Source organism: Callithrix jacchus, chromosome 5 (genome assembly GCF_049354715.1).
Source record: "Callithrix jacchus isolate 240 chromosome 5, calJac240_pri, whole genome shotgun sequence".
NCBI lineage: Eukaryota > Metazoa > Chordata > Mammalia > Primates > Cebidae > Callithrix > Callithrix jacchus.
The window spans coordinates 12,342,518-12,368,257 of record NC_133506.1 but is presented as its reverse complement, the minus strand read 5'-3'; the positions used below and the strand labels follow the sequence as shown (position 1 = coordinate 12,368,257).

The 25,740-nt window shown below is 45.9% G+C and overlaps 2 protein-coding genes across 11 annotated transcripts in view; both read left to right on the top strand.

Moving 5' to 3' along the window:
* SLC23A2 (solute carrier family 23 member 2) overlaps positions 1-25,740 on the top strand; it is a 140,304-nt gene that overhangs the window by 75,620 nt on the left and 38,944 nt on the right. For all 10 annotated transcript variants that reach the window (XM_078371321.1, XM_035298317.3, XM_035298311.3 and 7 more), the window contains 3 exons: positions 6,530-6,628; positions 13,958-14,074; positions 16,820-16,977. In XM_078371321.1, coding sequence (XP_078227447.1) covers positions 6,530-6,628; positions 13,958-14,074; positions 16,820-16,977 — 374 coding nt within the window. The remainder of the gene's footprint in view (positions 1-6,529; positions 6,629-13,957; positions 14,075-16,819; positions 16,978-25,740) is intronic.
* On the top strand, positions 20,146-24,647 carry LOC144582452 (tubulin beta chain-like). Its single transcript, XM_078371322.1, has one exon. The coding sequence runs from the start codon at positions 24,225-24,227 to the stop codon at positions 24,474-24,476; it is 252 nt and encodes an 83-aa protein (XP_078227448.1). The 5' UTR covers positions 20,146-24,224; the 3' UTR covers positions 24,477-24,647.

Genomic DNA, 25,740 nt, shown 5'->3' with positions numbered 1-25,740 from the left:
CTCAGTTAATTTTTTGTATTTTTAGTAGAGACCGGGTTTTACCATGTTAGCCAGGATGGTCTCGATCTCATGATCTTGTGATCCACCTGCCTCAGCCTCCCAAAGTGCTGATTACAGACGTGAGCCACCATGCCCAGCCCTCATCATAGTTTTAATATATCTTTTTATGAGTAAAGTTGAGCATCTTTTCATTGTTCAGGAACTATGTTTATTTCCTTAGTTACTTTCCTATTGGGATGTTAGCCTTTCTCTTATTGAGTTTGTGTCCCTTCCCTGTTCTTTACATTTTAGAGACATGTGTTTGTTTTCTGCAATGTGTTAGCATCTGGAAAGAATGGGAGAGGATGGCCCCATTTTGGGTGGGGTGCTGAAGGTGCCGCATGGCCTCAGGACCTGTTCTTGAATCCATCTGGGGACAGGATCCCCAGAACATCTCTTGGAAACCTCACATAGAAGGAAAGATGTTTGAAGTGCCCAGCCCAGTGCTGGGCATGAATATGTGCCAGGCAGACAGTACAGTCGCTACCACCACCTGCCTGGGGTGTGGGAGGAGCACGCACTGCAGAGTGTTTCTCTGTGGGCCATGGCAGACACATCACCCGCCCCGGCTCTGCTGTGGGCTGGCACGGGGAGAGATGAGGCTCCTTCTGGCTCCTCTTGTCCCCCTGTTGGGGGAAGGTGAGATGCAGCTAGAACCCCCAGGGTGCTTCTGGCTGCCACAGCCTTAGCATTCTAGAGAAGGTGGCCATAAGAAGACCAGACTAGGCTGGGCGAGTGGTGGAGGCTGAGCCACCCAGCAGCATCACCTGTACTAGGGAGTTAGAGGAGCCATCCTGCTGGAAGAGGCAGTGAAAGCAAAATTAGATAGAGGCTTTCCTGCATCAGCCAGATTCAAGGTCACTAGTGTCATGTTAGCTCTATTCCTGCCGCATCTTTTGGGGTGATGTAATCTAAGATTGACAAGCTTTGGGTGTTTAGAATCTGTTGTACTGTACTCACTTGTACTTATTTTTCATAGTGGTTAATTTTGAAATTTCTAATAATATTAAAGGTAGGTGGGAAGTTTTCATGTTCATAGTAAAGGGGCTTGGAGTAAGGCTGGGAAACACTATTATTCAAAATACATTATTCTATATTCAAAACACATTTTAATTGTGGAATAGATTTGGCTGTGAGAGGAAATAACCGTATGCTTATGTGTTGAGGAGGGGGATTCATAACAGTGTGTGTTACCTTCCTGTTAAAAGAACCGAAAGCAGAAATTGAGGGAACTTGATTACTACTCTAAAAGTGATTGGTTTAGTATAAAGTGGTTCTCTTAGCAGTCAGATACAGTTCTGAACACTCACATTGGAGGTGTGGGGTTTCCCAGGTGCCAGTGCCCTCTGCTTGACAGGTGTCAGTAAGCAGCACATGCACTGTCATTTCTGCTTGAGAAATGTGGACACACACAGCTGCCAGTTTCACCTGGCACTGCTGTGATACTGACACCCCGAGGCAATGACTTCTGTCACTCCTGCTTACTAGACCTCTGACCATCTCAGGAGAACTGTTTAGAAATAAATACTTCATCTTTGGCTAGAAAAAAAAATAGAGGGAAAAAAAAGAAAATACTTTAGTACCATTGTCTTAGCTTAGTAGAAATAAAATGCAAGCAAAAAAGACATTGTATTTATTGATCAATGGACACATTTCCATACTCAAAGTCATATACTCAAAGTATACATTTTGTGCATCCTTTGGATATCCCAATATACAGAATGTGTATCCTGCTAGCAGCCAGTATACACTTTGAGTGTATGACTTTGAGTATGGAAATGTGTCCATTGCTCAATAAATACAATGCAAATGCAATGGCATATTGGAGAGAAAATCATCTGGTTAGGCCGAGAAAACCTGCTTTTATAGCGGATTGAATGATTGTACAATATTAGTTTAGGAGACAAAACTTCAGGCCACAAGTTTAGTTTCAGATAGTTTTGGAGAAGAAAGGGCATTTTGTTCCCAAAAGGAGTATAATAATCTGCCAATATTTTCATAAAATCGTGATCAATTTCCTGAGGTGAAAGATGCCAAGATTCTTCTATGGCATCTATTAGTTACCCAAAAGAAAACCAGACTTTATTAAGTTTAGAAAGCTTCCGAAGACATGTTTTATTCCCCAGTTAAAATAATATTTAAAAGTTCATTTTCCCATTAAAAAAAAAACTGTCCTCAAGAACTGATTTTTACCAGTTGATTTTTAAAATTAAATTTTGCCTTAAAAATAGACCATTAGAGTATCTATTTTAATAAGCCAAAGGAAAAAGTATTAGTAAAATAGACTAGTACTTCAATAGAACTCTTCATCTGTAAGAACCATTTAGGCAAGAACCAGTTAGGCAGCTCCCTGCATGTCAATACATCAGAGACGAGCCAGTTAGACAAGCCCATCAGACAAGAGTGTTGGTGTCCCCATCTTATTACCGGCTTCTTTAGGGGATGGGTGTGGGGTAGCCTCGAGAGGAGCAGTAGGTCAGCTACATCTCAGCTGTGCAATAGGAAGGTGGCAGGGGGAAGCTGGGCTCTGAGGTCCTCAGGAACAGCTGGACCTGTGCAAATTGTAGGTTATCTACGTCAGTAGTATTTACAGGTAAATTAACTCCTGGACTAGCCTGGCACAGTAAAGCTTCTTTTCGGGAAAATTTCTTTGGGTCAGACACGTTTTGAATTGGCTTACAAACACTCCACCCCTCCCTCCACCAGTTTCTTTGGGACTGGCACCTCCATCCACCCAGCTTCCCAGCTGAGAAACCCAGACAGCAGCCTGGACACTACCTCCGTGCCCCTTGCTGTGCTGTGACGGTGTCTCCCCTGTAATCAATGCAGAGCTCCCATCGAGACAGTCTTCAGGGGGCATTAAGTCCACATCTTTGTTGTCTCCTGAAGCTAACTGTCTTTCCCAGAGCACTGTTAACACCTTGGCCCAGCCACTGTCTCCTCATTTGCCAAGGAGTCATTACTTTACCCTAGCGATCCACTCCTGCTGCACCCAGAGTGGCTGTCCAGTGCAAGCATCTGATTGTGACACTCCTGTTCTTGGCATTTCTCTATGGCTACTTACTGTCTCCTGTGTAACGGCAGAATTCCCTGGTGTGAGGGGGCATGCACTCTGGACTGAGCTCCTGCAGGGAGGCAGGAATGCATTCTTATTGCCTGGAATACAACGACAGTTTGTTGAATGAATGAATATGTGAGCTTTTTTCCTAGGCTTAGGAGTATCTGCGTTTTGTAATACAGATGTTCCTTGACCTATGACAGGGTTATACCCTCAAAATGCATTTAATACACCTAACCTACTGGCAATCCGTAGCTTACCCTAGCCTACCTCACATGTACTCAGAACCCTTTTGCCTGTTAGGCAAAAGCATTTAACACAAAGCCTATTTTATGGCAAAGTGTTGAGTATCTCATGCAGTTTCTTGAATACTGAAGTGAAAAGCAGAGGGCTTGTATTGGGTACTTGACAGTTTCTACTGATCATGTATCACTTTTGCACCACTGTAAAGTCAAAAAATCCTGAGTCTAACCATTGTAAGTTGGGGATCATCTGTACTTATTTGCGTGTGTATAAATAGTGTGTGGGATGTGTCAGGGGAGCAGTAGAAACTGTTAACTCATTCTAAAATCTATCCTCTTTGGTGCCATGTATACAGATGATTTTTTTCTTTTTACTGTATAGAGGTAAAGTTTGCATAACATAAAATTAAAGTGAACTCAGCTGGCTAACACGGTGAAACCCTATCTCTACTAGAAGTATAAAAAATTAGCTGGATGTGGTGGTGGGTGCCAGTAGTCCCAGCTACTCGGGAGGCTGAGGCAGGAGAATCACTTGAACCTGGGAGGCAGAGGTTACAGTCAGCCAAGATTGCACCACTGCACTCCATCCAGCTTGAGCGACAGAGCAAAACTCTGTCTCAAAAAAATTAAAATGAACAATTCATTGATATTTTAACATACTTGCAGTGTTGTACAACCTCGTCCATTTGGATCCAAAACATTTTCATCTTCTGCAAAGGAAACCCCACACCGGTAAAGTTGCTGTTCCCTGCAGCAACCCAGGATAAATGCAGGTGAAGGTTAGTTTAGCTGGCATCGGACTTTCAATCAGATCTGGGCTTTTCTGATGATTTAGTAACTAATCCGTGTTTTAAGGGAGTTCATCCTGAGAGCGTGTTGCTCTTGGCTTCTCAGTGGGTTGAGCACTGCTGCGATATGGCTTGGAGCTCGGTTCTCTCTGTAAATTAAGAGTTTCATCACGTGGACTTGATCTTGGCCAAGAATGCGTATCCTGCTAGCAGCCAGTTTTTATAGGCAAACCAGCTCTACAAGCTCAGTTGGCTTGTGTAAAAAGCTATAACATGTTTGAGAAATAATTTTAAAAGCAGGTCTTTATTTGGAGTAACGTAATAGAATTCTGCTCTGTAGGAGTATGAACTAATTAACTGAGATCTCTTGCATACTTTTTTATTTTTTGAGATGGAGTCTTCCACTGTTGACCAGGCTGAAGTGCAATGGCACTATCTCCGCTCACTGCAGCCTCCACCTCCTGGGTTCAAGCAATTCTCCTGTCTCAGCCTCCCAAGTAGTTGGGATTACAGGTGCCCGTCACCATGCCCAGATAATTTTTATATTTTTAGTAGAGATGGGGTTTTGCCACATTGGCCAGGCTGGTCTCGAACTCCTGACCTGAAGTGATCCACCCATCTTGGCCTCCCAAAGTGCTGGGATTGCAGGTGTGAGCCATTTTCAGTGGCTGAATATTCTCCTCTAAATGAGTGTATAATACTGTAACTGTGTCTTTTTGATGAACATTTATGTTGTCACCAAGTATTCAGGATTTCATACATTGCAGCAGTGATCAACCTTCAACATACATATTACCCGCATGGGTATTTCTAGAGGATAAGCTTCTATGAGTATAATTGCCGGATCCACAGAAATGCCAGTTTTAAATCCCATTGCCAAATTTCCCTCCATGAAGGCCATTCCACCAAGAGTATGTTCTTTGTAAGAACACAGGAGAGTGACTATCCCCCATACCCTGGTCAACGCCAGATTCAATTTTTTAAGTTTCTTCTAAATTTGTTTTTTAAAAAATAAAATTTTAATCATTACTTCCATAATTTAAAATGATATAAAACAGCTTTTCATGCATTTTATTATATATAGAAGTTTTTCTTCTATGAATGATATATTCTTAGCCCTTTCCCATTTTCTTTGGATCTTTTTTCCTTAGACCTCTCAGGGATGAATTGGATTGTTTGTTTTTATGATTGGCTTGAGGTGTTCTTTATGAATATTGATACTGACTCTTTTTATATCTGCTGCACTGTATTTTCTCCTAGACCATCACTTGTCTTCTGCTTGCTTTTGGTGTATTTCACAATGCCAGAATTTGAACTTTTTATATACTTCTTTAATCTGTATTTTTTAAATGTTGTTGCACCATTAACCATATGTACAGTTACTTTAATATTTATTACATATGCATTTTTCTTGATGTTACTCTGTGTAAAAATCTTTTCCCTTGTAGTATTCTTGGTGTCAGTGGCCTAGAACTAGTTATTTGGGCCAGGCATGGTGGCTTATGCCTGTAATCCCAGCACTTTGGGAGGCTGAGGTGGGGGGATCACTTGAGGTCAGGAATTCAAGACCGGCCTGACCAACATGGTGAAACTCCATCTCTACTAAAAATACAAAAATTAACTGGGTGTGGTGGCGGATGCCTTTAATTCCAACTATTTGGGAGGCTGCAGCAGGAGAATTGCTTGAACCCGGGAGGCAGAGGTTACATTGAGCCGAGATCATGCCTTTGCACTCCAGCCTGGTGACAGAGCAAGACACTGTCTTAAAAAAAAACTAGTTACCTGTTACTATAAACAGTAATTACTTTCTTTGGGTTAAAGCTTTTGTTTTCAGTATTTTTCTCTAGGATAGATTCCTAGAAGTGGAACCATTTGGCTAAAAAGTAAAAATATTTTATGGCTCTTGCTACTGGCTAGCAGAACCTGGGATGAGGGTGTATAGCCCCTTACAGAGGGGTGCTCTCCAGTGGGCTGGTTTACTTAGGTTGAACAGCAGAGCTTGAGTTCCTCCAGCTAGAACATTTCACCTTCTGGGCACAGGAAGTGTCCCTCAAATGGTTATGTGGGCAGGAATCTTAACCGAGGCAGCTCAGGGCACTCTCGCCTATTCAGCCAGGGCCTGGTCACACAAGTAAGGCAGCGTGGGCCTCTGAGCCAAACTACCCTTTGTCTGGAGGATGTGGGGGTCCCCCTGCTGAGTATGCTCTGGGATTTTATTTCTGTTCTCCCTGGCTGAGCCTCTTGCCCAGGCAGCCTCCCGATATGGGACTTGGAGTATGTTTCTCCATCAAAACCGTGCTTGGTCAGACACTCACCAGGAGAATTACAAAAGGCTTTTGGAGGGGGTTGGGGGGGAAATGTGGTTCACACTGAAACAGTCTCTAAGTAAAGTGTCTCTGCAGGTGGTGATAAATGGAGGCGCCACCTCCAGTGGTGAGCAGGACAACGAGGACACCGAGCTTATGGCGATCTACACTACGGAAAATGGCATTGCAGAAAAGGTACCCCCTCTTCCTGTACCCCATCCCTACCTCCATCACCTCCCACAAGTGCTGCCCCAGATCTGGATCCTATGCAGGCACCTGCGTGACCTTTGTCTAGGGTTTGGTCTCTGACCCCCAAGGGCTATGTTCTCTTTATAAGGGAAATAGGATGAGCCATAGGGAATAGAAGTTAATAGAAGCCATAGGGAAATAGGAGGAGCCATAGGGAATAAAATAATAGAATAGTTTTTAATTGTTTTAATGGCATTTAAGGTGAGAACCATAGAGGAGTCATCATCTAGACAGGTTAAAAGGCCTTAGCCAAGATGCCAGAGGGAAGTGGTTAAGAACTTGGGGTCTGGCATCAGGTCTGGGTGCCAGAGTCAGACTGAGGAAATTATAGAAGTTCTCTGGGGCTCAGTTCCCCATCTGTAAAATGGGAATAAAAATATCAACATCCATCTTATGGTTGTTGTGAAAGAATGAAATAATATGTATGTGAAGCTATTTGCGTCATGCCTGTCACATACACATGTGCAGTAAATAAGAGAATAAGGGAAATCAGCAAGTAGTTTATGCAGCCTGTGAAAATGCTTTTGAGCTTTGACCAAAGCAATGGAAATTGTACACTAATGAGGAGAATCATGTTTGTGGGTTTGTTTTTGTTTATTTTTGTTTTGCTCTGTGCCTCATTCCATCTCCTTAAATGGTCAGACTATGTGACCATATCGGTCAGGAAAGAGTTGCCCACAGTGGCTCCAATCTGGGTGCAGTGGCTCACACCTTTAATCCCAACACTTTGGGAGGCGGAGGCAGGAAGATTGCTTGAGGCCAGAAGTTTGAGACCAGCCTGGGCAACATAGTGAGATCCCATCTCCACAAAAAAATGAAATAATTATCCAGGTGTCGCGGTGTGTGCCTATAGTAGCAGCTACTCAGGAGGCAGGCGGATTGCTGGAGCCCAAGAGTTTGAGGCTACAGTGGGCTGTGATCATGCCACTGCACTGTAGCCGGGGAGACAGAGTTAAGACCCTGTCTCTAAAAAATAAAATAAATAAATGCATAACTAAAAATAAAGTGGGTACAGATATCCTGGTTTCTTTTTTTCCTTGTATTTACCATGATGCCTAACACATGAGAAGTTAGAAAATCTGATATTTCCAAATTTTATTGCTGCTCCAAGACTTTCATTTGAGTTTTACCTGATAGATTTTAAATACAGGTTTTATTTTTACTGTGAAAATTTACTAATTTTCAACTTACATAATGAGAAACTGAACAATTTGTGTAATGAGAAATTCTATTCTGGAACCACTGTATTGCACTGTAGACAGTGTTTACTATGTATTCTAATAATAGAGCACTCAGAAGTTCACACATACAAACAGAGTCCCTGACTTGGGTATTAGCATGGTAATTCACAGTATAATCACTGAAGTGATTGAGAACAAGTAACTTGTATTGAAATTCTGGAATAACCAAATTTGTATGCCTTTTTAAACAAAATTCCAGTTTGGAAAGCGGAAATCTCATTTTTGCCTCTCAATCAATATTGTTATTATTTTCCTGTTGCTTGGAGCTATTATAAATTTTATGGAGGTTAATTAAAGTAGATTCATGCAGAGATATTGAAATTCTAGAAGTGCGGGGTTCCAAGCTGCTCCTCAGAGGTTAGTGCGGTGGTGTTTGGCATGTGGATTGCTGCCTGCGGTCTGCAGTGAGGCATGCCCCACTCGCCAGGCCGCAGCTTTCACACAGCCCATTCGTAGTAAAGTGCTTCTTCACAGACTTGTTGGGGCCACATCTAATCCTGTATGACATGATTCCAGGCTGTCGTGTTGGGATGCTCAACCAGTAAGTATCCCAAAATCCCCAAAAATCTGAAATCCAAAACATTTTGGGTTCCAAGCATTTTCTGATAAGGGATATTCAACCTGTTCATATATTCCATATCACCTTCCATATAAGTACACACACACAGATGCCCCAGATGTTAACATTTTACTGTATTTTCTTCATCATTCTTGTAAGCATATTATTGTTTCTGAGCTGTTCGAATCTTACAGACATAATGCCCCTTTATCCCTAAATACTGCATGTGTATTTCCTTAAAACAAAGGCATTCTCTTATGTAACTTCAGTACATTTTTATTTTATTTTTTGAGACAGTCTATTGTCCAGGCTGGAATGCAGTGGCACAATCTCAGCTCACTGCAAACTGTGTCCCCCAGGTTCAAGCAATTCTCATACCTCAGCCTTAGCCTCTTGAATAGCTGGGATCACAGGCATGCACCATCACACTCGAATAATTTTTCTCTTTTTGGTAGAGACAGGGTTTTGCCATGTTGGCCAGGCTGGCCTGGAACTTCTGGCTTCAAATAATCTGCTCGCTTTGGCCTCCCAAAGTGCTGGGATCACAGGCATGAGCCACCAGGATATGAGACAATGAAAGATAGGATTGTGAGGTCTTTGTGTGTGATGAAGTTTATCTAATTGTGGGCCTGCCCTAGAATGACCAGGTGGAAAGCTGTGTTGTCTCTGTGGGATCTATAGATGTCACTGTCTTGCCTTTGGGCTGATCAGCTTTCTCTGGAAAGGAATCGTGTGGTCTCCTGTGGGTGTAAGTCTGGCTTCTGTGACCTGGTTTTTGGCATTCTGGAAGAAGATGAGTATCCTGCTGTTGGTGTTTTCCTTGATCGCTGTGTGGTTTTCCTCAGCTTGAGTGCTTTCCAGTTTATATTCTTCAAGCCATACATTTTTGTGTCTTGAAGGAGAAGGATAGCAGTAGTTAACACGCCGTCTGACCAGTTTGCAGAGTTAAGATGTGTCCTCTCCCCATCGCCACGAGGTTTAGTGCATCCAAGCATAGCTCTCCCTGGGTTCCTGCTGGTGAGCTAGCCCACCTCTTCACAGCACCCTTCTATGAGCACCCAGCTTGTGCATTCCTTCCCTCTCCCACATCGGTCACAAATCAGCCCAATACTTTCCATATTAAAAAGAAAAATGTTAATCTCATTTTCTTTCTCCTCTTTGCTTTGTCCTTGTAGATTTGTATTTATTCCTTCTGCGTTTTTAGGACTTAGAAGAAATGACACATATGGTCAATCTACCATGTTTAACTAGAACTCAAAAGCTGGCTTATTGAAAAGAATAAGGAAATTGATTTTTGGGGGTGGTTTTTTGGTTTTGTGTTTTGTTTTTGAGACAGTCTCACTCTGTTGCCCAGGCTGGAGTGCAGTGGTGAGATCTTGGCTTACTGCGGCCTCCACCTCCTGAGTTCAAGTGATTCTCCTGCCTCGGCCTCCAGAGTAGCTGGGGCTACAGGCATATGCCATTACGTGCAGCTAATTTTTGTATTTTTAGTAGAGATGGGGTTGTGGGGTTTCACCATATTGGCCAAGCTGACCTTAAGTGATTGGCCTGCCTCAGCCTCCCAAAGTGCTGGGATTACAGACGTGGGCCACCATCCTGTTTTTTTTTTTTTTTAGACAAGATCTCTGTTGCCTATGCTAGAGTGCAGTGGCCTGATGGCAGCTCACTGTAGCCTCAACCTCTCAGGCTCAAGTGATGCTCCCACCTCAGACTCCTGAGTAGCTGACTACATGTGTATGCCACCATACCCAGCTGATTTTTGTTTGTTTTTTGAGACAGGGTCTCGATCTGTTGCCCAGGCTTGTCTCAAACTTCTTAGCTCCAGCAGTCTACCCAATCTTTGGTGGCCCTGATTAAGAAAAAAAATTAGAAAGTACAAATATACATTAGTATAGTAAAAGGAGAAGATATGTATAAGAGTATCAAAGAGTACATACTACTTTTTGATAATCAGTTTGAAATGCTAAACAGGGCTTGGCAAGCCAAATTTGGTTTAATACCTGTTCTTGTCAGTAGAGTTTTGCTGGGACACAGCCACATTTCTTTGTTTACATACGTATCGCCCAAGGCTGCATTCGTGCTACAGTGACAGGACCATGTGGCTCCCAAAGCTTAAAGTATTTACCACACGGCTCTTTATAAAAAATATGTGCTGACTCTGCTCTAGAGGAAATGATTTCCTAGAGAGAGGCTACAGTCGACTCCAGATTTGCTAGACTAGATAAATAACTGCATAGGAGACAGCACAGGTTACTAAAAATGTTAAGAAGGTTCCAGACAGAGAACAGCATTCTGAGTTCACTCTATTCTTTGGAGCACAGGTAATTTTTTTGTTCTTTAGATTATTAAAAAAAAAAAAATAGATTATTTCAGACCATGGAATAAGATGGAAAGTCTTTTTAAAGTGACATAATTATTCATGTACTCATCTTTTACAGAACCCTTGTTAGAGGTTTTTGTTTTTGCAATATTTAAAATAGCTCATGGTGATCACGGTGATCGCTGAGTGTGACACTGCAATGCGCAGAGTGCACAAGGGCCAGACTGGTCCTTCTGTCATCAGGCGGGGCTGCTCCGTGTCTGCCTCACAGCGTTGTCTGATTCCCTTGACCACAGCCCCCTCCTCTGTCGTTTTCATACAGCTGTGGAGCTTTACACTAGTTTTGTTTCTGAGTTGTAGGGTTATCCTCATTAATAACAAAAGTTTGTGTGTGTGCATGTGCATACATGTGCCTGTGTGTATATCTTAACCTCTTCCTGGAAAAGGACAAATGCAAAAAGTCTTGTCTTTTTTTTTTTTTTTTTAATTTTGTGACAGAGTCTTGCTCTGTTGTCCAGGCTGGGCAGCAGTGATGCGATCTCAGCTCACTACAACCTCCACCTCCTGGGTTCAAGCAATTCTCCTGCCTCAGCCTCCAGAATAGCTGAGATTATAAGCACCCACCACCCATGCCCAGCTAATTTTTTTATTTTTAGTAGAGACAGGGTTTCAGCATTTTAGCCAGGCTAGTCTTGAACTCCTGACCTCAGGTGATCTACCTGCCCCGGCCTCCCAAAGTGCTGAGGTTACAGATGTGAGCCAACATGCCAGGCCAAAAAGTCTTTTCATCTGTCTTATAATTAAAACTAGTGGTTTTGGAATTGTTAGAGAAAAGTTGCTTATATTATTGTGTAACAGGTATTGTGTACTAGTCTATGCTAGTGTTATGTATTCTGTCTTCAGACATTTCTCTTTGTGATGAAATATTTTGTCCATGTTACCTCATGAGCAGCAGCACTCCTGCCTCTGTAGCTGTAGCTAATGTGGTGCTGCTGAGCTGATGTTTGTCTAGTGAGCCCCATGTCCATAATTCTATCATGCTAGCAAAATGGTGACCTCAGTTCAGCAGTTCCCAGATCAGGTTCTGTGATTAACTAGAAAGACTTGGAGAATTCAGCAAGCTGTTTTACTCACAGTTAAGTGTTTTTGTTGTTGTTGTTGTTTTATTTTTTAAACAGAGAAAGGATACAGATTAAAATCAGCAACTTAGGCACATAGGCAGGGTCTGGGAGACACCAGGTGCAATCTTGTAGCCATGCTCTCTCAGTGGAGTCATCCAGGCAGGGTTCAGTTTTCCCAGCAATGATGTGTGATAACACTCATTCAACCAGAGAAGCTCACCTGAGCCTTGGTGTCCAGGGTTTGTTGCCAAATTTCAGGTTAAATAAAATAAAATAAAAATCACACACACACATACACACACACACACACACACACACACACACTAGAGAAGGGGCCTCACTATATTGCCCAGGCTGTTCTTGAACCCTGGTCAAGTGATCCTCACACGTTAGCATCCTAGAGTGCTTGGACCACAGGTGTGAGTCACTGCATTGGGCCTGAAAAGACATGTTTAAGAGGCAGAAATCTCAAGAGCTCAGGTTATCCCCCATGTGCCAGGCAAGAGTCAACCCTTTCTTTGAAATGTGCAGGATTGGGCAGCCCAGACCTGCTGAGTTAATCTTTATTGTACATCACTACATTCCACACCTCTCACACACATATATACTTTTTCTACCATTTTTTTCCAACAAGTTTTTAAAGACATCCGTAATCCATTGTAATGAATTCAACAATGCAAAGTTGCCAGTATCCCTTGTTAGGGCGGAAGAGAAAGTTTTACCCAAAAGGTCATATTCAGTTACATTTGGATTAGATCAGATGTCAGTTTCCATCAGACATTTACCTTCTGGCTGTGGAATGTGAGGGTGAACTGTGTCCCTTCTTTCATTTAAGGTATTGGGCCCCAAACCCCTTTTGCCTCCATGTGAAACACATGGAATTAGCATTTTTTCGTGGGCCAAATACAGCAGACCAGAGGGCACTCACTGGGCTAGATACCGTCAGTGGTCAGAATGCCATCATCTTCGCCTTTTTGTGGGATGTCTTTTCATTTTGTTTCCTGTTAAGCACTTTGTTTGCTAGGTTATAAAAGATTTTAAAGAATGAGATGCACATCCTAGAGTCTAAGAAATGATTGTAGAAATTCCGAGAAAAGGTTATTTGTGTAGTTTTTGAAACCAGAGCAGTTTTGAGGCTCTCTTGGGGAACTCAGGGCTACCTTGAGTTTTCTGTTTGGCTCAGTTGCTGCATGAGTTCAGAACTGATGCTGGGGGTGACCGGAAGAGGCTGGACTCTAACCTAAAGTGACTGGTCTTTGTGATGATTTTGGCTTAAAAAGCATGTCACGCTAATGTTAATTTTTTTTTTTTTTTTTTTTTTTAACTAGTGCTAGGGGAAAAAGAAGAAAAAAAAACCTGTCACCTAAATGATCAATACATTTTTAATGTTTTGTTTTTTAAACAGATTTCAAATCACCATGTTTATATACTTCGGAATTTTGCTTTTTTCACCTGACATTATCTGAGCAGTAGTGTTTGGATAAGAGGGTGTAGAACTTTTTTTTTTTTTTTTTAATTTCTTTTTTTCCTTTTTTCTTTTTCAGATGCAGTAAGTTTTCTTCTCACTTCAGCAGATGTAGAACTTTAAAGTACCAAGATTCTTTTTACTTGCAGGGATAAAGTGGACTGGGAGGGGCAGATCAGTGTGCTGTCTATTTGAAAGTAGTTAGCATTTTCTAAGGTTTCGGGTCTCACTCGAACTGCTTGTGCCAAGGTATCGTTTTGTGGTCTCAACCTGGGAGCATGTCTGTCCATGCAGGAAGTTCCCAAGCCTGGGAGAAGCTCTCAGCAAGCTCAGTGCTCTCAGGGATGAGCTGTTACCAAAGGACACTGACTCCCCGAATTCTGAGGATTGACCATCCCAGGGAGTGAGTGTACTTGAGCCTTGCTTCAAAGATAGCCAAGGCTCAAAATTGTAGGAAAACAGCAGCCACTTGATAAAGCTGTTTATCTGTAACAATGGCCTGTACATGACTGAGCTAACATTGGTCTTCACGTTTAATGAGTACTTCCTTTTCCCCCTCTCGCTCACAGAGCTCTCTCGCCGAGACCCTGGATAGCACTGGCAGTCTGGATCCTCAGCGATCGGACATGATTTACACCATAGAAGATGTTCCTCCCTGGTACCTGTGTATATTTCTGGGGTTGCAGGTAAGACGGTTCCTGTAGGATGTATGACCACCAGAAGGTGTTTGCATTGTCTACTGTCTGGAATTTTAAAAAAATTCAACTTTGAGTTTTGTTTATTGAAGACTTTTATACATTCCTCTTTTAAGGGTGATGAGTAGGGGCTGGGCATGGTGGCTCATGCCTGTAATCCTAGCAGTTTTGGAGGCTGAGGTGGGCAGATCAATTGAACCTAGGAGTTCAAGACTAGCCTGGGTAACATGGCAAAAGTCCACCTCTACAAAAAATACAGAAATTAGCCATGTGTGGTGGTGTGTGCCCATAGTCCCAGTTACTTAAGAGGCTGAGGCAGGAGGATCACTTGAGCCCTGGAGGTTGAGGTTGCAGTGAGCCGTGATTGCATCACTCTACTTCAGCCTGGTTGACAGAGTGAGACCCTGTCTCGAAAATAAAAAAGTGATGAATGGGAATTGTTGACATTGTAGCAAGGAGAAAGAAAAGAACAGATAGAGTGGATTACAAGGGAAAAAGAAAGAAGGAAGAAGTTAAGGGGACAAGCAAGAGCAGTGACATAAAGTAAGGGAAAGGAGATAGACTTATAGGAAGAATAGAGGAAGGAGAAAAGTTGAAGAGTAGAGAAAAGATACATGAATTTTCAACTCCCATCCCTGGCCTAGTTAACCCACCCAAAATCATGGTAACCTCTGCCATGAAACACAAGTTGCCCTGAGAAGTGCCATGTTGGCCAGGACCCAAATGGTAGGTTTCAGTCTTAATTCTTAAAGGAAGGGAAACTTGCCGTGGTAATAGCAGCATCGTCTACTGCAGCTTCCAGTGGGAGGGGAGGGCAGGCGGGCTGAGGGACAAGGTGGGTGGGTATCGTAGCTGATGGAGGCCTCCAGCGTCTTTGGTACTTCCCTCCTCTGTCTTCAGCACCCTGTTTTCTTTTATAGGATTAACGTGGGATGTTTTGGAGAAACGGGACAATATGGGGAGGGTCTTTTCTTAAATGGACACCCCAGGCCTGTATTTGCTTTGGTTTTAACTTGGACTCTGTTCTGTGGTCTGACTTAGCATTTTTCCTTTCTCAAGTTTGTGCGATCTGTTCAACCTAAGGCATCTCAGGTGCTGAGAAAATCCATCTCGTTGTCCAGAGATGTTTATTCACCCTGGGGCAGGGTTGTGCCTGCCAACAGTTGGGTGCTTTGGTCGAGTTTCCAGTTGCCCTGCCCTTCCCTCACCCTCTGTCAGGTGTCAAAGCACATGGTAACCTGGACTGGCAGGTGTCTGTTGAGGAGAGGAGGAGTCAGTCCCAAAGGACCTGAGTGGCCTTGGCAAATAATCTACCTTGGGCCAAGCATTCTGAACCAGATTCAGGAAACATACTTTTTGGAATGTTTATCTTATAGATGTTTCTAGCAGTCTTCCCTGGTCAGATAGGAGTGGGAAACCCTGCCTGCGTCATGTCCTTCCTGACCATTTGGAGTACATATGCATGGGAGCAGCCCTGAGACATCCTGAACAGGAATATTTCACCCCAGGAAACTCCTACACAGTTGGGCTTCATGGGCTACATGTGGCATGTTTGGCAAATGTGGGCAGAAATAGGAAGCTGCTGGAAGAAAAGTAGGAAATTTGCAGAACAGAAATGGGACTGATCAACGGGGGAATGGAGGGAAGTGAGTTGTGAGTGCTGGCACTATCCTACCAGGGCTACAGGTATGGCAGAGGGGCTCCCAAAGGATAGTGGGATGGAGTTCTTTCTGGAAGATTCCCACAGCTACCATATGCCCTTAACCCTGCCCTGACTGGAGCAGATGAGTTCTTTGTTTGCAGAAACAATGCCAGCTCACAGATAAAGACAGAAACCCCCCCCCATGCGTATGTAACTTATGAAGCTTATGTAACTTTAATCTCCGGACACGAAAGAACTTTTTTAAAGAAGTAGACTAATTAACTTAGGAATGTAGATGCAAAATTCTGTATAAAATATTAGCAGATCAAATCCCAGAAGAATAATGCAGCATGACTAGCTAGGGTTTGTTTCAAGCATGCCAGAATAGTTCAGCACGTCACAATTCACGATAACAGATTAGAGGAGAAAGGCCTTATGGTTTTAGCAATTTATGCCAGAAAAGCATTTTGGGGAAAAACCCCACATATTTCCAATAAAAATTACATGAGTAAACTATCACCAGTACTCGTATTGACTGTTGTCCTTTGTGAGGCATGGATTCATCCAAGTAATAAGTAATAATGACGGCGAGTAATAAGGCAAGAAAATGTAATAAAAAGGAGAAATGCAGCTGGGTGCGGTGGCTCATGCCTGTAATCCCAGCACTTTGGGAGGGAGAGGTAGGCAGATTGCTTGAGCCCAGGTGTTTGACACCAGCCTGGCCAACATGGTGAAACCCCATCGCTACAAAAAATACAAAAATTAGCCAGACATGGAGGCACGCGCCTGTAATCTCAGCTACTTGAAGCAGAATTGCTTGAGCCCAGGGGGCAGAGGTCGCAGTAAGCCAAGATCGTGCCATTGTACTCCATCCAGAGTAATAGGCGTGAAACTCTGTCTCAACAACAAAAAAGGAGAAATGCTGAAAAAGAAGGAAAAAATATGGCTTGGTATACAAGAATATATATCTAAAACACCAGGAAGATTCTTTATGTGGGCTATTTTTTAACAACAAGAGGGAAGAGTCAGGATGAAATCCCGAATAAACAAGGAACGGTTTACTGTTTTTCCTGTGTCTCTCCTCCTGCCTGCAGCACTACCTGACTTGCTTCAGTGGCACGATCGCGGTGCCCTTCCTGCTGGCTGATGCCATGTGTGTGGGATACGACCAGTGGGCCACCAGTCAGCTCATCGGGACCATTTTCTTCTGCGTGGGAATCACTACTTTGCTGCAGACAACATTTGGATGCAGGTGAGATTGGGGTACTAATGGGGGATGCCAGAGCCCCCAGAAGGCGTTGAGCCATGCCATTTGCCTAGGGCTGTTTGCAAGGACTGAATGGAGGTGAGGGAGTGTCCTAGTGTCTGTTGGTCCCCACCCCACAGTATTCCTCCCAATCGTTTCCTCTCTTGGTGAGTGGCACCACCACCACCTTCCCCTACCCAGTTGTCCAAGTTGGAAACTCAGCCTCACTCTCCTCTCCCGGCCCCCTTGGCAAGTCATGCTCGCTCCCCAGCACCCCTCTGTGCCCCCATTCCTTGAGTTCAGACCACAGTGTCCCACTAGGCTCCCCACTGGCTTGTCTGCCTCCAGGGCACTGCTCTTAGACTCACTTTGTGCCCCATACTCAGTGCCGTCTTTCTACTTCTGCACCCTCCTGAGGGTGAGCCATACTGCAGCTCTCCTCCCTTTTTATACACCAGGCTGCACCTAGCTTTTAGGCTTGTCCTTGCTCTCTGCCCCACCTCTATTTCCAACCATGCCTCTGAGCCCTGCCTCCTGCCTTGCCTGGCCTCACTCCCAAGGGCCCGCTGTCTACCCTCCTGTGCGTCTTCTCCCAACCCGCCTGGCACACGCCAGCTCATCCTGCAGGCCCAGCTTGTCCTGCCCTCCCGACTCTGTGGAGCCCTTCGTTGTTCTCTGGCCTCACTCCCGAGGGCCCGCTGTCTACCCTCCTGTGCGTCTTCTCCCCACCCGCCTGGCACATGCCAGCTCATCCTCCAGGCCCAGCTTGTCCTGCCCTCCCGACTCTGTGGAGCCCTTCATTGTTCTCTGAATTCCCACCTGTGTTCATTCTTCCAGTGTGGCTGTTATTCCAGTTTGTCCTTTTTGTTTCTATGCCTTTCTCCCCATGGTGCTTCCTCCTTGATGCCAGGGCTTGGGCTTGTTCATTTTTGCATCTCCAGCTACCAGCTTAAATGAAGCTGGCAAAGGAAGGAGAAAAAAATGTCCTTTCCTACCTTCCTCCCTCCTCCTGCAAGCTTGCCTTTTCCTCTCCTTTCCTGCTCTTCTACCCTCTTCACGGTGCAGCCTCTTACTTTACTCCAGGGCACTGCTCAGGGGGTGAAGCCTGCTCTGGCAGGATTGTCCTGAGTTCACTGCCAGCTCTGATTCTTGCTCCCTCAAAGACAGGCTGAGTAAGATCTGGCCCTGCCTGTGGGGGAAGGTGGGTGTGAGCTAAAGTCAGGGACTGCATTCTGATAAGTCAGAATCCTTCGGGACCGCAGGGTTGCTTTCACACAGCAGAGGGATAGGGGAGCCTTGGAGGATGGTGAACTTAAGGTTCCCGGATCCGAGCCCGTGATACTCTGCCCACAACCACCAAGCAGGGCCAAAGGGAGGAGGGTCTCTTCAAGCCCCCCAGAGGGTAGGGCAGGGGTATCACTGACCGACTAGGGGAAAGATATGTGGTCTGGGCCTTCCAAGGAGGGCTCAACCTGGCTGGCACCCTGTCATTCTTTGGGTACAGCATTCAGGACTCTGTACTTCAAGTCCAGAGTGCACGGCAAAGCTTTTGTTGGCTGACTCAGGACCCTTATTTTGCCCATGGAGTGCTGTTCTCTGGAGAAACATTCTTTTTCTAAACAGCTGACTTATCTGTGGATTTGTAGGCACCATCCCTCTGTGAATTTGGTCAGTGTTTTTCGTTGAGCATTGTGGTTTGACCTGAATAGGGAATGAAAGCCGTCTTTATTGCAGTGAAGTATGCACTGTGTGCAGCTCTGCCCCAGCTTATGCCAAGGAGGCCAGGCCTGGCCAGCAGCTGAGCCTGATGGGCACAGTTGCCTAATGGGACACAGAAAGGAAGGCCCGGGGGCACTTGGGGTAAATACTTTTGGTCATGGAGGGCATGATCTTGCCCACTGTTGGGACAACCCAGGTCAGCGTGGTTCACCTCCCTGCTGGCCTGGGGAGCAGTTTGAGTGGAGGAAGAACAGGAGAGGGATTTGACACCTTACTGGGATGGCTCAGGGACCCAAAATGCAGAGCTGTGGCCTGGTGGAGGGTGTGTCTGTGTGCCCCGTGCCCATGAGGCTGGGTGAAAGCAGCCTTACTTGCCGTGTTTGTGAGGAGTCAGAGTGAGTCCCCCATGACCTTTGGCTGTGCAAGGAGTGGCAGCCCCCCCCCACCCCTGCTTCCATCCTCCCCGCAGTGTGGCCATTTGCTTAGTCATAAATCAGGTGGTGCTGACTAATCACGTCAGCTACTGTGTGCTGCTGCTGACGAGGCGAGGGTGTGTTGGGGGCTTTGGTGGGGCATTGGGCTTGTGGTAGGGGTTTTCTGTGATTGTTGGGGTATGGGTAGTACCTGTGCTCTTAACCTGGGCAAAGAGGAAGAGTATTGGCTCAGCCCTGCAGATATTCAGTGACTGGTCTGTGTAGCAGGTGTGGGTGACTGGGGCCTGGCCGTGGTGGGAGCAGTGGTGACACTGAAGCACATGACCCATAGCACAAAGGGCAGCACCATCAGGGAGATGCAACGCATCCTCCAGGGGACATGGTGGGAGTCCTGGAGGAGGTGATATCTGAGACAGGCCCTGTAGGCTCCAGGGGCTCTGGCCAGGAGGGCTGAGGGAACAGCTTCCATCCCAGCAGGGGCAGGGGCAAAGGCAGGAGGCCACAGCCTGGCATGATCCCCCTGACCATGCACACAGAGGCCAGGACTTGTGCCTTATCAGTAGGCACAGGGGACCTTCAGTGGCTTCGTTAGCAGGGGACACACTCTCTGGGGCTGTGCCTTGAAGGATGTTACTTGGTTACTAAGCATAGGGGGTGAGGACTGTCCTAGGGGATCGGTGGCATCCATGAGAAAGGTGACGTGGGCCCAGGCAAGCCTCAGGGGTGTGGGATAGGAAGGAAACTGTGCGGGACTGAACTCATCCCCCAGTTTTACTCTTCCTCATTTTGGAAGTCCCTTCCTGCTTTGAATCCTTAGCTGGAAAGAGAAGCATTCCACTCTTTGGAATGTGCTCATGTGTCCTGATTAAGGAATCTTTCTGAATGTATTTTACATGTGAAAAAGACATGGAAAAAAAAGTCTTTCTAGCTAAGCGGCTTAGAGAGAGCCTTTGGGATGGGGGAGGGGAGCACCCCCGCTGGTACCTCACCAGCAGCAGGGCCCTCCAGGCTGGGGGGAGGTGGTTGCTGTGACTCTTCTGAGCCTGCAGTGCTGTGTGCTGCCTGCACCCCTTGCTGCCTCTCCGACCAGCAGGTAGGCAGTGAGCAGGGGCTCGGGTGGGGGCTCCTGCTCTGCACGGCCTTAGACCCTGTTTGCAGATCTTCTTCTGTGTAGGTCTTGGGTGTGCTTGGGGCCTGCTATGTGTGGGGCTGCGCGTCTGAGGCAGCGAAAGGGCACTGAGGCAGTGGAACAGGCTGCTGTTTCCCTCCCTGACTGGCCAGTCACCATCTGGGGGCATGTGCGGCACCCCATGTTCGTGTGCCTCCTCTCTAATCCCCCACGTCTCTCCATCTCCATCCCTACCTGTTGGGACTCAGACTCCTCCACCCTTCCTCTTCCCATCTTTGCACTGGGCCAGAAGAGGCCGGGCGACCTCGTCAGCTGCACCACCTCTCACACCCTTGCCTCAGGTTTTCTATGGGTTTAGTGAGAGAAGAGCAGAAATCCCCAAAGTGGCCAGCTACTCCATGAGCATACGCCCTATTCCCATCCAGCAGAGCAAAGTTGGCAGCCAGACCTCAGGAGGGTGAGGTCCCCTCTGGTCATTGGACTCCCACATCTTACTCAGGACAGCATCTGGTCTAGGGGTGCTCACCAAGATCAATGCTGCCAGAGCTGGGCGCTTGGCCAGTGCTCGAGAAAGTCAGGTTTTGGGATACTTTTATGGAATTCTAACCCCTTGGACATCAGAATCTACACTTCTGAGGATAGAGAGATATTTATAGCATGTGGCATTATGGACAAGTGACCCCTCTAGCCCTGTTTCCTTTGTGAAAATCAAAGGATGCTTCTTCCTAAGATGTCCTGGGAATGATATAGTTAGCTTTTGTTTTAATGAATTTATTGTGTTTTTGTAGATTATTATGTTTCCTGGAATACTTTTTGGGAGTTTTTGCATATGAAAATGTGAGCTCGTATTTTAGACTTCTAGTTTTGCTAGTTGCTTAGATAGATCCATCATAGGCTGTGAATTATCATTTCTTTTAGACTCCTGTGTTTATTTTCTGCTCAAAAAAGGATGGAATAAATAGATAGAGCAGTTGGGGTAGAGGCTGTGAGTGGGAGCAAGGTGGAAGGAAAGGCAGGCGCAGCTGAGGGTGCAGGCCTGACTCCCAGCAGCACCCCACCGGAAGGGTGGCCGATGGCCTCTGTAGGCTCTTTTGGGTTGTTTTTGTTTTCTGAGCAGCTCACCACTCATTTCCTTAGGCTTAGAGCAGCAGAAGGAAAAGTTTCTCCTGTCCAGCTTTCATGATTTTTAAGGCAGTCTCAGACTTCTCCAGCTCCAAGGTTCCCCTGTTGTGTTTCAGTTCTGTATCTGCTTAGCTTGTTTGACGGTCACTGGATGTTGAGGGGGAAGGGAGCCTGAGGAGAAATAATGGCCTGTGCCCTTGAAGGGTGGGCCCTATTCTGCAGAAGCGTCTCGAGTACAGGAAAGAACAAAGTGCTGTGGTCAGGTCATCCTCCTCATTTCACATGGGCTCTTGATCTGAGTGGAATGCTATCCTGGAAACCTGTTTCATTCTATAAAAAGGACCAGAGTTGATGACAACCCGTGAAGGTGAAACAGATGTGTGTCTTTGCAGACCTCATTCAAGCACAGAAGGCCCACTGTAGGATGCCACAGCATGGGCACGTTTCCCAAGGCTGACTGGCCAAAGCCACAGGAAGCGCGTCTGGGTTGGCAGGCTGCAGGCCCTTCCTTCACTGCACATCTCTCCTGGCATTAGAATGTTTTCTTTTCCTCCAGGGGCCGTTGTCCTTTTGCATTGAAGGTTGTGGGCTTTAGCCCCAGTTGTCATGAACTTAGAAGGCTTTGGTGCTTTCCAAGCCTTTGTTCAGGGAAAGGCAGTTCCTCATGGGTGCTACTTCCCTCTCCCTCTCCCTCCCTGCCTTTTCATTCTCCCTCCTCTCCTTTGACCTGGATCCCTTGAGCTTTACTTCAAGCGGGTCTTCATTACCGAGTTACCCTGAGCGAGATTTCAACAGTTCTCACTCTGGCTGGTCTGAGATGTCAATTCCAGCTAACCCTTGTTTTAGGTATTAGTACAAAGCCTTTAAAATCCAGAGAAATCAGGGCAGGTTGTCGAGATGCTGCAACCTGCAGCTGTCATTCTTTTGTGGCACCTCCAAGCTCCCAGAGTTCCCACCCCAACCCTTGGTGTCTCTAGGGTCCTCCGAGACCCTGCCCCACTGTCCCAACACTGTCTCTCGCACAGGCTGGCAGGAGAGCCTTATGGTGTTTAAGGGGCTACCCCCAGCCTTTCAATCCAGGCCCCTCTTAGAGGCATCATTCTGACCTCTCCAGCAATATGAAAGGTAGGATGTCCCCTCTCAGAGGAGCCCCTCCTGGCCACTCTCAGGCCTGCTGTAAGCACACAGCACACTGATGTGCTGAGAAAAGGTAGCGTTTGGCCAAGAGCGTCATTGTAGCTGGTCTAGGAACCTGGTCTCTAAACAGATTGTCTGCTCTAAGGAGAGAGAATTCCTCTGTCTTCTATCTGTCAAGTTCCTGGGGCCCTATTGGAACGTTGTTCATGATACGTTCACTGAGTACAAGGAGTGGCTCCAGGAGACTTTAAGGTCTTACATCTGAAGACTTTGAACTCATGACTGTTTATAAAACTTAGAAGCATGGAGGGATGCAGTGATTAGATTGGGGTGGGTGAGACTTGGACTTCCTTCCCCCACTTCTCTTTCTTTATATGTATTTGCATTGGGGTACAAGTGTAATTTTTAAAATTTTTGAGCCACTTGAAAGCAAAGTTGCAGGCTGGGCAAGGCGGTTCAGGGCTGTAATCCCAGCACTTTGGGAGGCTGAGGCAGGAGGATTGCTTGAGCCCAGGAGTTTGAGACCAGCCTGGAGAATATAGTGAGACCTTGTCTCAACAAATAATAAAAATAATTAGCTAGGTGTGGTGATGTGCACCTGTGGTCCCAGCTACTTGGGAGGCTGAGGTGGAAGTATCTCTTGAGCCCAGGAGCTTGAGGCTTCATTGAGCCGTGATCACCCCACTGCATTCCAGCCTGGAAGACAGTGCAAGATCCTGTCTTAAACAAAAAAGAAGTAAAGTTGCAGATAGCATGATGGCCAACCCCTACATACTCTCCTAGCAATGAGCAATGAGGGTGTCTCTTACGCATCACAAGAGACCATTTATCACGCCCAAGGACGTTAACAATCATTCCGTCACATCATCTCATATGCAGTTCATATTTAACTTCTCAGTTGTCCCTAAAATACTTTTCACAATTATTCCCTCCCTAAACCAGTCACCTTCATGTGGTGCCTTTGTTTGTGGTGTCTCTTTGCTGTCTCCACCTTTTCTTCCCCACATCATCATCTTTTTTAAAAACTTCCAGAACTGATGTCTCATGAGTGTCCCGTGGTCTGATTTTGTCTGATCCGTGTCCCTGTCACATTGTTTGATTTGTCCCACAATCCCTCTCATTTGTTGTCAACCAGAAGATGGGCCTGGAGGCGTGATTGATTTAGGGTAAACATTTTTGCCAAAATTACCATGTAGGAGATGTTAAATCCTTTGTATTCTGTCATGTCAAGCAGGCACATAATAGCAGGCTATAGGGTTTGGGGCCCAAATAAAAAAAAAATTTACCACCCATTTAACTAAAAAAGAATTATCATACATTTATGTGGGAATCCAGGCTAGGCGTGGTGGCTCACACCTGTAATCCCAGCACTTTGGGAGGCCAAGGAGGGTAGATCACCTGAGGTCAGGAGTTGGAGACCAGCCTGGCCAACATGTGAACCCCCATCTCTACTAAAAATACAGAAATTAGCTGGACATGGTGGTGGGTGCCTATATATCCCAGCTACTCAGGAGGCTGAAGCGAGAGAATCTCTTGAACCTGGGAGGTGGAGATTGCAGCAAGCTGAGATAAGGGAGACCAGTGAGAATGCAGAGGCAATGGCTTTGACGGAGAGTCTCTGCTCTGTTCCCCTCTGCCAGCTGCACTGGAGTCCTTGAATTCAGAGGCAGCTGGGTTCCCTTTGCATTATTTATTTTAGCCGGGGGCTAAAAATGTCGGCCACCTTCATTGGTAACAACACAGCAATCCAGGAGCTCTTCAAACGCGTCTCCAAACAGTTTACAGCTATGTTCAGGCGCAAGGCCTTCCTGCACTGGTACACGGGCAAGGGCATGGATGAGATGGACTTCACCGAGGCCAAGAGCAACCTTAACAACCTGGTGTCAGAATACCAGCAATACCAAGATGCCACAGCTGAGGAGGAGGAGTTTGAGGAGTGTGCTGAGGAGGAGGAGTTAGCCTAGAAGCTTCCTTTTCTAGGTAAAGGGGGAAGCAGTGTGGATTTTAGTGTGTTCTGATAGCCATTGTCACTATGCACATCTTTGAGTCTTTACATTTCCTCCTGCTACATTTTAAAGCATTTTCATAGTAAGTAGTTTGGCCTAATAAAGCACTTTCATAGCAAAAAAAAAAAAGACTCTGGACAAGCTCTCTCCAAACAGGTCTCTCCAAGCCCTGTTTCCTCAATGGTAAACTGACAATAAGATTGTTAGTGAGCCAGGTGTCATGGCTCATGCCTGCAATCCCAGCACTTTGGGAGGCCAAGGTGGGAGGATCGCTTGAACCTAGAAGTTCAAGACCAGCCTGGGCAACATAAGGAGACCTTGTCTCTACAAAAACATCAAAAAAAAAATTAGCCAGGTGAGGGGGTAAACACCTGTCCCAGCTACTCGGGAGGCTGAGGTGGGAAGATTACTTGAGGCCAGGTCAAGGCTACAGTGAGCCGTGATTTGCGCCAGCCTGGGTGACAGAGCGATACCCTGTCTCGAAAGAAAGGTTGTTAGCATCAAGTGAGATGATGCCTGGTACCTGTCCACCCTCACTGGCTGACTCTATCTTAGTGAGCCCCCTGGGAGGGAAGGAGGCAGGTAGTACAGTGGTTGTGCAGTGGCAAGGGCTGGGCATCCTCGTGGAGCAACACAGACCTGATGAGTGCAGCAGGGCTTGGGACAGCCTCACTGCCAGTGTCCCTAGTCAGGGTGGGCCCACTGACCCTGGAGTCTGTGGCAGAGGCTGTCAGAAAGCTCTAAGGACATTTGATCCAGTCCCTCCTGAGGCCTGAGTCCCTCTTGCCTGAGCTGAGCTTGTTCTCTAGGGTGGGTCTGCTCTGGGTGGTCTCCTTTCAGTTACTACACCCTTTCTATGTTTGCTGGTATTTGTAATGTTTCAGGGGCCTGGGAGTCCAACTGAGTCCTCTTGTTGCTTGTAAGTTTAATGAATTTAGTTCTCTACAACTTTTCTTCTTCAACTGTCGGGTCCCACTTGCCCCAAATGTATTTCCCTGTGCTCTGAATTGCTCATCCTCCTCCTTATGGCCTTCTGCTCCTCCCCACCCTCCCATTCCCTGCCCTAACCCCAATTCTTTCGTTTTAGGCAGGTGACTTCCCTGGCAAAAGCAGCCCTACACCGGAGTGAATAGTACCAAATAGGGACGGAAGCTCTTTTCCTGTTTTAAATTTGGGGAGTTTTTTCAATATTTGGCATGACCATGGTGTCTTAAGGAATATG